Genomic DNA, 15133 nt, shown 5'->3' with positions numbered 1-15133 from the left:
CGTGTTTACATGTTCGCGCATAAGGAGGAGGAATACAAAGGATTATACATGTAGAAGCTATGTTCTGGGTCCATCTGGAAAATAAGACCCTGGGGAGGGCCCCAGCGGAGTGAGGCGAGGTGTGAAAAAAGTAGAAAATATAAAGAAAAGAAGACAGTGGGTGACAAGGATGAGACGGGATGAAATAATGAACAGCAGTGGAACTAGGAAGATGACAAAAATTCAAGTCGGACTTTAAATTATTAATCAAACGCATAAAATCATCACCCACTGATATGCCCAATCATCCATTCACCGCTGATGAACCAATCAGCTCAGGAGGAGGAGTCGGGATCTAAAATTAAGATGGACTCAGAGAAAGGAAAAAAACTAAAAAATTTTTTAAAAAATCAGACGATGATGAAGTCCAAAAAACAGAATATAGCAAATTGTGATCTTTACAGTTACAGAGACGTTGTCCTTGAATTGAGTTTCTTTTTTACTTGGTGTTTTCTTTCAAACTCGAAGAAAATCTGAGAAAATTAATCCCACTGAGCATAAACCATGAACATCACAGCGGACAACTAGGTCACATGCTAGAATGTGCAAAAGTTTTAAATCATCCCTTATTTTTCCCTTTTTTGTGTCCAAAAAGCAAGATTTTCTAGTACATCTTTTGTAATGCTATTTATTTTTATTTTATTTCATTTTTTTTGCCTTTTCTAAAAGTTGTTTTACGAAAAAAGGATTTGCTTTGGACTTTTGGCTCCCCCCTTCCCACATTCATCTTCAGCTTGATATCTGGCCAGTATTTTTTGGTTTGCTAAGCCATTAACCTCTGAGCATAAACAAATTCTAAATATTAGAGTTTGTTTATCCAGTGTTGTATGGAAACATAAAATATAGGACGTGATTTAATTTGGCTCTTTGGGAACTTGCAGCCCGTCACAGAGGCACAATTTGTTTCGGTTTCTCAGGGTGAATTTTTGAAATGTAGCCAAGATAACGCGGTCTGATCGCACAGTATATTAGCAACAAAAAAGAACTAACCCAAGGAGATGCCTTAAAAACACTGCACAAGACTCCTTCCACAGGAACAAAAAAAATGCTACCACAGAACAAATTACATCCTCTGATTCATTCTGATGTTTTGTGCAGAATCCCAGTGCATGGAGTCAGTTTAATTACACAAATCGTACGTTTTATATCCCCAGTATGCCTGTAAATACTGTAGATGATACAACCATCTGAATTGATCAGTATTGTTAGGAAGCAGCAACATTTATGAAGCCATTTCCGTCTGGGTCAGGTGGGGCCTCATCAGTACAAGCAGTAATAACAAAAACAGAATTTAACAAGTTTTAAAGCAAGATTTCTAAGCAACACCTGGCTTTTTTAAAAGACACACAGTGTCTAATGACTTCAGAAGACAATATCAGGTGTCAGCGAAAGTTTAAACACTGCACTGACCTATTGGGACTGCATGACGGATGATTTCTGAATAAACTGAACAAAGATTAGCCAGTGGGGCAAAGTGAAAATGTTTGGAAAAATAAAACCCTTTTTGAAACTCATCCATATCTGAAAAATAATCAAAGCAATTTCATACGCCGCAAAATCCAAATGACGTATATTAATGAATATTAAAAACCAAAAGGAGTATATGCACAAGTTATTACATTACATATAGCAGGTGCCCCAATTTGACATATTATTTTCCTTTTGTATTCAGGGAAGTCCACCAGATTTAAAGACAAAGACATAAACACAAATGTACGGAAGAGGATTAGGGCCACTGGGGAAAAAAAAAAAAACAGTTCTGACTTTAATCTCAGAATTCTGAAATTAAAGTCAGAATTTTTTTTTTTCCAGTGGCCCTAATCCTCTTCTGTACAAATGGCATAAACACTAGGTAGTCTAAATATTGATAAATCTGGAAACTATTTATGCAATAAATTTGGAATGTTCAGGCCTTGTGACGGGTAGCGCTTCCAAAAAATGTGATCTGAGCAATTGTACCAACTTCCTAACCATTCAAGGTTGCAGTCGAAAAGTCCACCCTGTGATAAATAAATGTTTTGACCAGTGAAGGAACTCAAAACAAAGAAACCAAAAAAAAAAAAAAAAACAGAAAGCACTGTTTACTATTCAAGGTCATTTCAGCTCTATGCGTTAACTCTGTGGCTTTTAACACTTATTAGTCATTTGCACCATTTGCAGAGTAAGCATAAAAAAATAACAGTTAAAGTCAATCTAATTAGCGTCATGCTGGCAATGCTGATGAGGTGAAACGTGGTTTTGTGCATAACAACATTATTCAGACCTGTACGGTGTGAGGATGTTGAGAGGTGGCGGCTCCTCACAGGTGTGGAGGCTCTCCTGCAGAGGGACGGGCAGAGACGTGCGGTCAAACAGCTGCTGGTCCTGAATGGTGGAGCTCCTGAAGGCCTTCCTCATAGTGATGTCCTGAAGAGACACTGCAGAGAGACGGGACAAACGGAGGGCGCTTGGTAATGGGAAAATGATGGGTTTCACTTATTAAATCGGTCGTGTTCTCAAGTCTTTGGAACATGTAAGCGTGTCAGGAACACGTCACTGACGAGCTTGTGATTATCAATCGGTTCTGTTCCATCAGCATTCTCATGTCAGTTGTATTGATATTAGAGCACAAACGTGCGTCATAAACAACTCATCCTCCTCCCTCCTTTGGGTTAACGCCGCATTTTCGAGGTTCATTTCAGTTCCCCTTAAGGAAATCCAAATTTGATGACTAAGATAAGCTAATGACTGTCCCTTTCCTCCATATGAAAGTGAAAAAAAAGACATTTAAAGGCAGGAAGAAAAAAAAGTAAAATTAGTGATGCACAGTTGAATCCCTTGAAAAAACAAGTAGGAAAAATTGCCCAGAAGAGCAGGGGGGAGAGGAGGGGGCTACACTACAGGCAACTCTTAATGTGGAAAGTAAAAGTCTTGGAAGAAAAGCCAGAAAGTTGCAACCAGATGTGAATTATACATGAGGGAGAGACAAATAGACAGTGCAGCCCAGGGGAGGACAGAAGGAGTGTGGCAGGCCTAGAATCATTCCGTTAGTTCCCTGTTATTAGCAGGCTAGCATTGAGGAGTGACAACATCAATTTAAAGACCAAAATAAACACAATTTTACCACACAAAAGCTAACAATTTCACGTATAACTTTTTTTTTATTGTTCGTATTTTTCCGTGATTATATGTGTCACGGGACGACGGTGGCGACAGTGGCAGGAGTTCAACCCGCAATCGGTGGGTTGCTTGTTTGACTCCTGCTCTGTACGCCTCCGTCGTCGTGTCTTTGGGCAAGACGCTGCACACGCCTTGCCTGCTGGTGGCGGTCAGAGGGCATAGCGGTGCTGCTGCAAGGCAGCGGCGCCAACAGAGTGTGAATACGTGTGTGAATGATTGAAACCGGCATCATCGGACAGCATGGAGAAGCACGGTTGTGATGATACGCTTAGGGAGGAGTGTTGGAAAGAATACGAGGTTCTTAAAGAGACAGGGGCCAATTTCAAGATGTCGGACCAAAACTGATGAAAATCCATTTGAGAATCTGTACTCTACTTGAAAATTGTTACTCACAGATGTCCTTTCTTTAATTTTATGATGATCAGAAAAAAAAGACATACCCCTCAAAAAACATGGAGGCTGAACATAAATGCATGCCAAAATTTTAAAGTTTGTCTCTTGTTAAGAAAAAAGACTATATATCATTTTCTTTCAACATTTGTTACTATACGACAAAATTTGAAAAAGTTAAAGCCAGCTTAGATTGCTAATCTTTATAACTTCTGGGAAATCACTTCTGCAGACTCAGCATAGTAAGTGATCAGCCACCTGAAGCACAGACATGGCAGATTTAACAGTACCTGGAGTTTGGTACAAAACATGAAAGGAGATAAAAAGAAAAAAAAAGATAAACAAGATCATGGAAACAGCAAACAGATAAAAATCAGGAATGAGTTGGAAGGACAGAAACATCTGTATAAATCGAAATGGAAAGTAATGTGCAAATAAATACCAGAGTGGTGTATACAGGTAAATAATTTCAATGACAAAAACAGCAAGGCACGAACTTCCCTTGGGATAAGTCTTGAAAGCTGAACGTAGCCAGAGGGTGGATTGGACTGAAAAGCCATTAAAACAGACGCAGAGATGGGAAAACAGCCACAAGAAAATGAGACTGCTCATGCCTACACATAGACCTACCTGGAACACTATGAAGGGGTAGCAGAAGACAGAAATTAAAATAGTTTTTCTGCTTTAAAAGGTGGGAAAACTACAAAAAAGGTGAATAAAGACAAACATGCTACAAGACAGTCCTCATAAATTTTCCACTCTCTGCCCACAAATGTCAAAAATAAATTCTCAGAGAGGATTTAATGCCAGGATTTCCTATGCTGTGTCTGCCACTTCTGGTGAAACTATTTTCTATGAGCTTGGTCTACATCACATAGATACAGAATTTCCTGGCATGATAAGGAGCAGAACGTTTCTGACAGGTGAATGTTGACAGAAGAAAGCACTGTGCACACTGTCCTCAGATGGATTTAGACACTCCTTGGGCTGTCACATGGTGCAACAAGTAGGCCGAAATAAGAGACAGCAAAGAAAGCGAGCACCCAGATCTGAGACTGATGCACAATGAGGTGGTTTTAAATATTTACTGACTTACATCGAGCACCTCAGACATAGACAGATATGTCAAAAAGGTCTACTACTTAGCATAAGATTTAACTCAACTACAACTTACATGTTTTACATGAACAAGCTTAGATTGTAAGAAGAAATGTTGGTAAGTGAGCCTAAGACAAGGATACCTCAAAGCAGGCTGAGTGTATTAGTTGAATAAATTAGCTTAAGTAGCTAAGGTATGCTTAACGTAGACAAAAGGTCTTCATAAATCCAGAAGTAAAACCTGTGAGCTTTCGCGCTGGCTGAGGCAGCACCAGGTGTTCCAGCTGTCTCTGATCCCGGGATGCATCTTATCAACAAGCTGTCCTAAATAGTTTATTTCTAGCCTTCGCATCTTTCGCTTTTAGACAGACACCATCTGGCTGAGAGACTTCAGCTACAGTGAGGTGAAGAAGTTTTTGTCACCTACACACCCCCCCCCCGGCTTCAATAAAAAGAAAAAGAAAAAAGAAAACTTTCCAGGTTTGTTTTTCCCCCGCTGTCCTCATTCTTTATACTGACTATCTCGTAGCTGTTCTAGTGCACAAACAGGCGTAACAGATAGGAAAAGTTGAAGGCCAAGTTTTACCATGGAGACACACGGCTCTCTCCCCTGTTTTACTCTGATGCAAATGCTGCCCTATATTTTTGCCTATTGCACACTTCCTCCTGCAGCCTTGAATCGGTTCCGTCTTCAACTCGGCTTTTGCCTCTTTTCTTTGTCTCCGTTTTTGCATTTGTTGCAGAGGTTGTTGTTTAATTCTACATACACTGAATATCATAGGGTCTGATACTTGCATGAAAAACTCTTAACACATGGTGAACAGACATAAAAGGAGAGTTGCAAAACGAAAGTCTTCATCTTCTGCAATAAAGCTCCATGTTATATGCAAAAACAGCCCAGTGGCTATTTTCTAAAAAAAAAAAAAAAAAAAACCCCAGAAAACTAAACTTGTGACATTCATTAAACTATAATATTTTACTTAGTTTATGGATTCTAAAGCCTCTCACGTTATTTAACATGTTAGAACTAAGCATATAGGTGCATTTAATCATCAATTACAGAATATTTTTTTCTTTCTAATGTGATTTTATTTTGAATATTTGAGGGCGTTCCAGTTTTAGAATATAGTAAAGCATCTATAAACTAATCAGATGTGCATAGACGTTCATAAGTCAGGACATGACCACAAGTTAATAGCTTATTTCCTAAACTTGCCCAAAGTTTAAAACAAAGGAAACTCCCCTGATGACTTTAGTAAGCTGAGACTCAGAGATTTTTACTGCTGAATTACAAATCTTATCTGAAGTTTTACTCGGCTTAGAGCAAATAACTGATTTTGCGCTCTCCGTCTTTTCCGTCAAAGCGGAAACTAAGACGACACCAAATACAATTTTCTGGGATAAAATGAAACCAAAGCCCATTTTTAAAAGTACGTCAATTCAACGGAAACGACTGAATGCAGAATTAGATTAGAAGAACAGAGCTGCCCATCACGAAGAACATAAAAAAAGGACAAAAGACTGAGCTGTTGTAAAAGCACCATCAGCAATGTAACAGAAGTAGAAACCATTTAGCAGATAAGTACAGCAATGAACATATCCTGAAGGACTGAAAGGGATGAATAAGACAGTAGATAAAGAAACAGTTGGAGCCCCCAGGGGTTTGGTGTGGCTTCATGGCCTTCCATAATGGCCTGCAGCCTGTCCAGTGATGTAACAGTGCTATTAAGTAGTGGATACAGGTCATTAGTTTGGCTGGCTGGAGTAAGGGGGGGGGAGAAGAGGGCCTGACAGAACACAAATGGCATCCATGCAGGATGAAGGGAAAGCAGAGATCAATCAAAGATATGAGAGCAGGCTGGAGAGGACAATAAAAAACAGATATAGGTGTGGTGAGGTAGTTTGTGGATTGAAGTCTAGGAGAGGGTGGGATCCTCAAGGACAAAGTGAGGGGTGATACTCTTTGAAAGGTCAGCAGAGTACAGAAAAGTGTGTGTCTGTTCTTCTCATGTCACACTGGGCAGTTATAAATTATTAGGGTAGATAAAAGCCCTTGTGGTTCAATGACTGGATGAAACACTGTGGACCACTCTGTGACCTTCAATCATTTGCTAAAATGTGTTCATCAGCAGAGTAAATCCATTTCAACTGGGTGTGTGAGATCTTTGTTCTTTTTTTTTGAATGCACTTATAGATTAATACTTCTGAGCTGCTCACTCAGATTTTAACGCACCCAAAGGGTGTTAAAGGATTATGTTTTATCTTGAAAAAGCCATTACTGTCAACTTACAAACAGTACTTACAGGTAGATGTCACAAAGATCGATGTCTTAGCCTCAGTAAAAGCTGACAGTTTCATCAGTGTTGTTTATACTGCAGGGCATCTCTTTGTTCAGATTGTATTTTTTCCTGCCACAGCAGCTTATTGTTACACTGTCATCCTTATAGGTGTCTAAATCAAATCACCTCAAAATAGCACTGGATATTTCACTGCACTGTCTTCCACTAATGCTGGTTTTCCTCCCCTTTGCTTTGTCATTTTAGTTTACTTCACCTGAAGAGAAAATCCAGAACCAGACGAGGTCATTTCAAAATCAAATGCTGTAATTTATTTATTTTTTGGTTTCTAATCTCTTGATTGACATCCTTCCAAACAAAAAGAAAAAAAAAAACAAAAAAAACAAACTAATTTACATTGGAAATCTTTTTAATAATGACATTTTTTAGAATAAAGAATTTATCTTGAGACGTTATTGTTAAATGTTCTTATAAAGGAGATTGATGGATAAGATTGTTTTTATGATTCACAAAAAAAAGCTTAAAATACAAATATTGCACATACAATAGTCTACTTATTCATAATACTTCACAAAAAAATGGCTTACAAATTGCTTGTCTATATTTATTTGAAAATTGTTGGCATGCCTTAATATTGTAAAAAGAAAAAGGAAATTGCAATAAGTAAGCTATATAATAAAATTTGTTTTGCAATCTCAATGTCTCTGCCAAAAACAGTAAAATCACAGCCTGTTTGCTGTTTTCCTACATATTCTGCTGGTGTTATGCAATGGGCAACTACAAACATTCTTGAACCTCTTCTTCCAATATATTTAATACGATAGAGTGATTTAGAAAACATATCAAACATAGTTTCTTTTTTTATGGATTATATAAATAGGGACCTGAATATTTTCTTTTGCACTACTTTATGTGAATTAAATCTGGTGATTTTACAGAAGCTAGACTGTCGACAGCCTGTGCAGCAATGTCACTGCTCGAGACATTCACCACCAACCACAGCAATCAAGATGGCGGCCGAAATCAATAAATCTATGCGTTTGATGTGTGTTTTTTAGATCAGCTATCAAAGAGTTGGATTAGACAAAGACGCCGGTATACGAAGGTCGTGATGCACAGCATCAAAGAGAGGCAAAAGCCGAGACAGATAAACTGCTTCCATTATTAAGATCAAGAACGGAAACAAAATGAAAAACAAATTCCACCCTATGTGCACCACATGAATGCGTTAAAATGTGTGACGCTTCTATAATAATATAGGAGCTAGGTAAAACTCCTGGAAACATAATTATAAGTGCTACGTGTAGTCGCCGCACGGTACTGGCAGAGGAAAACAAAACAAAAAGCCAGTGAGTTGTAAGGATAATGACCTAATCCCCTGCTTTCCAAAAAACACCTAATGAAGGAAACTCTAGTGATTCCTGCTAGTAAATGCTGCTGTTCTACATAATACCTTTAAATAAAAGTCAACTCAAGTCACAAGAGATAAAACTTGGTTGCTTCAAAGTGTTTTAAAGTGATAATCTAAGCTTTTACAGCTGCAACGAATTCTGTAAGACTTGCAGCCTGTTTATCTATAAAACAGCCATTGTGTGCTCCAGTCTCCTCCATCCTATACCTGACCCCCATCTTCCCATCTCCATCCCTCCAGGTCCCTGATTTACGGCCCCGTTCTGCTTGCACCGACTCTCCTTCTCCTTCACCCCTCCACTCACGGCAACCACAAAGCCACACAGACAATTACAAGGCGAGTCTTACAGTAAGAGCATCCACTCTGACAGCGCGAAGGTAAAAGAAAGGGTAGAGATGGGAGATGCGGGGTGGCAGTTACGGGAAACAACCCCTCTGGTGAACCCCTCCCGCAGATGTTCGGCTTTGTGTGAAATTCAGTCCACTGGAGCCACACTCCTCGATTGTCACTCGATTGTACAAACTCAAATAAACGACAAAAGATGAAGTGTGATTTTTTTTTTTTTGCCCCCATTTTAAACACTTTATCAGGCCATAAAAGAATGTGAAGAAGGTTTGAGGTCTGAGCAGCAGCAAAGTCCGGAAAATTCTGCGGTACAATCCTTTTACACTCCACTGCTTTTGCTGCAGTGCCCTGTATTAAGCACCCTTCCCTTGAACCTTCCATCTTCCTTACTGTCCTCCCTCTTGACACCCCTCCACCCCCACTTCTCCCACCACTCACTTAAAACTGCAACTGAGCTGATTCTTATCCACAGTCTCTAAAGCCAACTCTTTAGGCAATGAAGGGGGAATAGTCAGGATTATTTATGAAGTCAGATAAAGGCACGGACCACAGGCACAGACTCAAGCTTAAAATACAGATTTGCAACAGCACAAATCCGCCGGAGCACCGTGGCCTGATATATTTAACAAAAAAAAAAAAGCAAACAGACACATTGTTGCCAAAATAAAATCCAAATCTCTTACTGCAACTTGGTTCAAACTTATGTGTGCATCTAAAATGTCAAACACATTTTTTGCAGCAAACGTTGTGAGTATTTTAAGAACGTTTATGGGGTGTGCTGATGCTTTGGTACTTGACACCAACACTTCAGCATGATGTGTACACTGGTACAACATTCCTCCGGCAAACCAGACTTCCAAAACTAGATCACAATTGTAATTGACATGTGAGATTTATATACATCACATATATAAATAAAAAAAAACCACACACTTATATAACCTAAGGTTTTTTTCTGCTTTAGGTTAACTAAGAGTACCAAGATCTTTTCAATTTGCAAAACACCAGATTAACAAGAGAATACTTCACTTCACATAAACTTCTGCTTTTATTCAGAGGTTGATTTGTATATTTTGCAATAGGACACATTGGTGCAAAATATGGACAGTGTGATGGCTGGTTATTTCCAAATTTTCCAAAGACATGGCGACCTTAGTGGGTTTAGATGTCTGAAAATAATAAATTCCCTCTATTTATTCTGGCATTTAGAAAATAGTAATTATTTTGTTAATGCCAAATGACGCAAAACAGAAAAAGTTCAGTTTGATTTAATGTAGTACAGTGAGAAAAATTACTTTGTGTATTCCCTCCACACCCCAGAGTGTGTGAATATCTGGTCTAAACTGAATAGGGGGGAACAAATTCCTGTGGGACTCAAAAAAAAAAGAAAAAAAAAAAAAGAAGGAAAGTGATACAGGCAAACGATGCGAAATCTCAAACAATTCATTGCCTTTTGAAAAAGGGCTACCAAAGCCTCTGGATGCATTCAAATAGGCCATAGCCACAGAGCATTTCACAGTTTGCCAGTGACAAGGAAGCAGTTAAAGTAGCATTGTACAAAGCCTTAAACACACTGCGGGCCCATGGGAAATCGATACAGTGCCTCGGAGCGTGGTATTACACTGCTGTGATTCTCCCCGTGTTTTTTTACTGTACACTCTCTGCTGACTCTGCCCGATGCTCTATCCTGTCGTTCTGCCTCTCCTCTCTCAGGATAACCTGGCTCACTTGACAGAAGACACAGATTATTGCATTTTCTTTTTATTGCTCACAACAAGGATCCCAAAGATCGTCTTCACACAAGGAAAACACATTTATCAAGTAAATGAGCAGCAAGTCAAACAGAAACTCGAAAGCAATGTTTCTAACGGGAGCAGAGGTTTTACAACTACGGCAGCTGAAAAATGGTACAATCTCACAGCTACCTGTTCCTTCACCAACAGCCTTTAAAACTCATGGCAGACTTATAAAATATTATGGAAAATAAAAGGGAGGGAACTTTTTAATGAGGGTTTTGCATTTTCAAATTCTGCTAATTTTATTTCAAGAAAACTGATGAGAATTATTTTTTTTAAAGAATAAGTGAATGAGTTGTGCGTAGAACACCTTTTAATGATGTTTATTTATTTATTTATTTATTTATTTATTATTATTTTTTAGAATTTTAAGCTGAAATACCAACATTAATATCATCTTTAAGTTGAAGGAAAATTACACGTAGGTTTCCCAAAACTAAAAAATACACAAAATAAATAAATAAATAAAAAATCAGGTCCCCTACTCATACAACTTTAAAGTTAATATGAAATTACCTGATTTAAACAGAGTCTACCAGCTGGTAATTTAATTTTACTGTAAATACGGCCTTTCTATGAACTGATAATCAGAACCAGGAAGATGAAGGAACATAGCAGGTAGGTCAGGGAGAAAGCGGTGTAACAAAAAGCTCCTGGTAAAGTTTCCTGCAAACCGTTTAGGAGAGACGAAACCAAGGTAGATGTAACCAAACTGAAAATTCAAGTCCATCATGTGTGGTACAAAATTAAAACTGTAACACCACTGAAAATGTTAGCGGTGTTACAGCATCATAATGTTGGAGTGCATTTTTTTTTCCAGCAATGATGAGGAAACTAGTCAAAGTTGAACAGAAAATGGAGGAGCTAAATACGGGGCAGTCATGGAGGAAAACCCAAAAATACAACTTGAGCTAACTAAAATGGGTTTGACTCATGGGAACTGAATGCAAATGCATGCAAATCATCTGATTTGTTTGATTTTTTTTTTTCCCCCCTTTCACTTCACAAGTACACACTACACTGCCTCGGTACAAGACATAAAAGCCAAATAAAATGAAGCTTAAAAAATGTGACAATGTTCAAGGGATTTCAGTCATTTTTTCAGGCTCTGTATTGACACTTGTATGAAACTCACATTCTTCTTCTTTGGGGTCCAGCTGTGTGACGCTGATGGAGAGCCGGTCCACCCTCTCCTGCAAGGAGTTGACCCGGAAAGAGAAGGAGTGGGCTTCATTGAACAGCTCTCCAAAAAGGTCCTCTGCATATTTACCTGCAAAAAAAATCATTTTACTCTTCCAAAATTTTCAAAAATAAAATGGTTGGAAACATTTGACTGGAAGATGTGAGCAGTTGTTTAGTGTGTGAGGCAACTGCTTGCCGTCTAATCCAATATCTAGCGTTCACTCTATTGTTTAAAGTAAATCATTTTTGCTTTTGTAGAACATTTTTTGCTTAAATGTAACTGTCAGTTGTGGTTACTGTCAACTGACTCCGGAGACCTTTGGTAGTTTGCAGCACGTACCGCAGATCTGTTGGTGAGACAACTCAAATGCTTTTGTCAAACACAATCAAAGCAAGCCATGCTGCTCTTCTTCTGTCTCAGCCTCTTACTGAGATTTGAAGAAACAAAGTGACGACTGGGTGTCTCTGTAGTTAGAGCAGGCCAACTTCTAACGTTTGGAGCTGCGTGATGCAGACAGGTTTGTTAAACAGAACGCCTGCAGGTGTCTGCTCTGGAAAATATAGACCTTCCTTTTCTGAAGTGCATTGGAATGAGAGTAAGTCCATTAATCATGACCTTTTGTTTCCATAGTACCACACCGCCAGTATAAAATGTCGTATCACCACTACTCCATTTAAAGTTAACCTCTAAGCTCAAAACTTATTGACAGCTATGTTGGGTATTATGTGTTTTGTTCTTAAAAATATTTATGGATTTGTGAATTTATGAATTGGGATGATGAATTTTAAAGAGTCTGGGATCTTTAATCTTAGTTGAAATATTGAATAAAATTGACAACAGTTGAATTTTTGCTTTGGCATATAAAATATGTTTGTAGTATTTCATTTGTTTAAAAAAAATAATAAAAAAAGATGGCCATAAAAAGGAAAATAATAATTGTATAATTGGGCCAGAAGAGGGTCTTGGCAAACTCACCAAACCTTTTGATGCAGTTATTTTTATATCAATTACAGTATTTTATTTATATTTCTGTATTGAAAAGGTGTACTTACCTTCTGGCCGACTACTCATTCATTATTTGCATATTGAATTAAGAACTGGGAGTGATACCAAGGGATGGGCAACATTATACTTTATGTTATATGCAGAAGAAATGTGAATAAATCACTCATACTAACAACAATAATAACAATAAGCTAATTAATTACTTTTGCAAAACCCAAAAGCCAGAAGTTTGGGAGTACTACTCATTACTTTTGCCGTTTCAAACAATTTTCCACTGTTGGCTTCATGACAGGGAAAAATAATGTTTTTCTGTTTGAAAATATGATTGATTGCCATCATTACTGCATACCACTACAGTTGTACTGCTTAATGTAATTCATGTAGTGAAGAAGCAAATGGAATAATTTGTCATTTTTAGAGCAAATTTTTTGAGGCTTGGGCCATGTGCAGTAACATACATTTGTATTGAATTTTGTAATATTTCGCATTCTCACCATTATCTTCATTGCAATAAATGTCATCAAATATTGGGGGGAAATGGAGTTTATCGAGTTTGAGACTTTCCTAATAAGATCACAACCAATGGCGTGTCTGATTTCAAAGTGGGGTTTGCAAAATAGTTTTTAATAAAGCAATACAAACTGATACCAAGAAAATGTTGTACAGAAGTGTACTTCACTGAAAATGCATTTCTGCAACATGTATCTTAAGAAATTCAAGGTAGATAAATATCCTCTACTTTTTAAGCCAGAAGTTATTTCTACATTCGTTAATATATTTTCTAGATAAAGCAGAACACATCACTGTTTTTGTTTGCTACACATAAGACTTCACAGGTATGATTATCTCACTCATCTGTGCAGTCCAGGATTATGAATCTTGTCATAGCGATAGAGAAGAAGTTTAACAGAAAGTCTAATGAGAATCTGTGGGCTGTCTACAGATCCTGAAGCCGGGTTTAGATTGGTTTGCTTGTTGGAACCTTCGACTCTGTTTGCGATGTATTTGGTAGATTATTTTGCTCATGTCTTTCCTATGAATTGTCTGGATCAGTGCTGATAGATCACAGCACGGAAACATTTTCAGTCGTGCCGTTTTACGTTTCTTCGCCTTTCCAAAAATGTAGTAAATAAAACCGAAGCACATTTGGAAATTTGATTTTTGCATTTTATTGAATGAATCGTATTTCTTTTTTATATATATAACTTTCTATTAAATCCTTCAGAAATCTGTAGTAGAAGGTTTTATCCCAATATAAGGATATGAGTGTATTTATGAGTGTCACTCACTGAGGCTGCTGAGCTGGCGGATGACGTTGGCCAAGGAGATATTGGTCACACATTCCAGCTCGTTCTTGATGTTCCTTGGCAATACCGTGTGGCACAGGTGCCTGGGCTCGATGGTACGCTTAACCAGCGGCATCGTTTTGCTGCAACAACACTACCTATAGGAGAGAGATGGAGGAGACGGGGAGAAAATTTCATTAGTGCATAAAATTGTATTCTTGATTCTGCACAAATATAAGAACAATGCGTCACTTGCGCCAAGCAAGAATTCTTTTCACCCAGAAATGACGCACCACGGTAAAGTAAAATGAATTTCATTTGTTTACAAACTGGAAACATTCAAGTAGTTTAGCTTAATTAACACAATCTTGTGCTCATCGCTAAACTTATGCAATCTGTTAACATATCACTGCACTTTGTCTGTTCAGTCAGCCATGCTAATTATATTTAGCTACATTGCAAGGTTTTCAGAATCAATTCTCTTCCCTCTGCAAGAACACGAAAAAGATGAAAACAGAGGGGCAAAACAAAATATGTGTACAGAAATCAGACTACTTGAGGCTGGCACTATTGCATAAGTTGTGTTTACCACGATTATTTCAGCTTGTAAATGAGGACTATTTGTGATAAATTATTGGGTGTATCAAACAGTGCGACTACATGTGTCAGGATCATGGGTTGTCTTTAAGTCTCCTATCAGCCACTGAAACAACCCATTCAGTACTGAAATGCTCCAACCAGCAAACTATTTTGACATGCCACATGATTGTGAGAAATATGCACAATGTGACTGAAGATGAGAACAGAATGGTGATAATTAGTGGGAAGGAAAGTTGAAAAGAGAGATCAAGACAGGAGGAGAGCTAAAACAGCCTCCAACATGACTCCCTCTGCGACAGCAGCAGTTAATGCTGCTAATAACACCATTTCCCTGCTGCTGGCTCGCTCTTAATTAGAGCAGGCATGTGAAATGATGTGGTGATCAGGTGTTCTGATGCAAACTGACTGCACTGCCTCGGCAGTGACCGCGGCTTGGTTAAAGCATTGATTAAGCTTTAATTGACGTCTGGTGCCTTTAATATTCTGCGGTATTTTTAGTGCCGGCTCTTCTGCCAAGCAATAAA

General features: G+C 38.2%; 1 protein-coding gene across 4 annotated transcripts in view; it reads right to left on the bottom strand.

Moving 5' to 3' along the window:
* wasf1 (WASP family member 1) overlaps positions 1-15133 on the bottom strand; it is a 57831-nt gene that overhangs the window by 20588 nt on the left and 22110 nt on the right. For all 4 annotated transcript variants that reach the window (XM_008397758.3, XM_008397760.3, XM_008397761.3 and 1 more), the window contains exons 2-4: positions 14013-14167; positions 11671-11805; positions 2303-2456 (exon numbers count right to left, since the gene is read on the bottom strand). In XM_008397758.3, coding sequence (XP_008395980.1) covers positions 2303-2456; positions 11671-11805; positions 14013-14145 — 422 coding nt within the window. In that variant the 5' untranslated portion in view covers positions 14146-14167. The remainder of the gene's footprint in view (positions 1-2302; positions 2457-11670; positions 11806-14012; positions 14168-15133) is intronic.

Source organism: Poecilia reticulata, chromosome 21 (genome assembly GCF_904066995.2).
Source record: "Poecilia reticulata chromosome 21, P_reticulata-male-v2, whole genome shotgun sequence".
NCBI lineage: Eukaryota > Metazoa > Chordata > Actinopteri > Cyprinodontiformes > Poeciliidae > Poecilia > Poecilia reticulata.
Note: the sequence above shows the minus strand (reverse complement) of the source record. Positions and strands in the feature narration are given on the sequence as shown.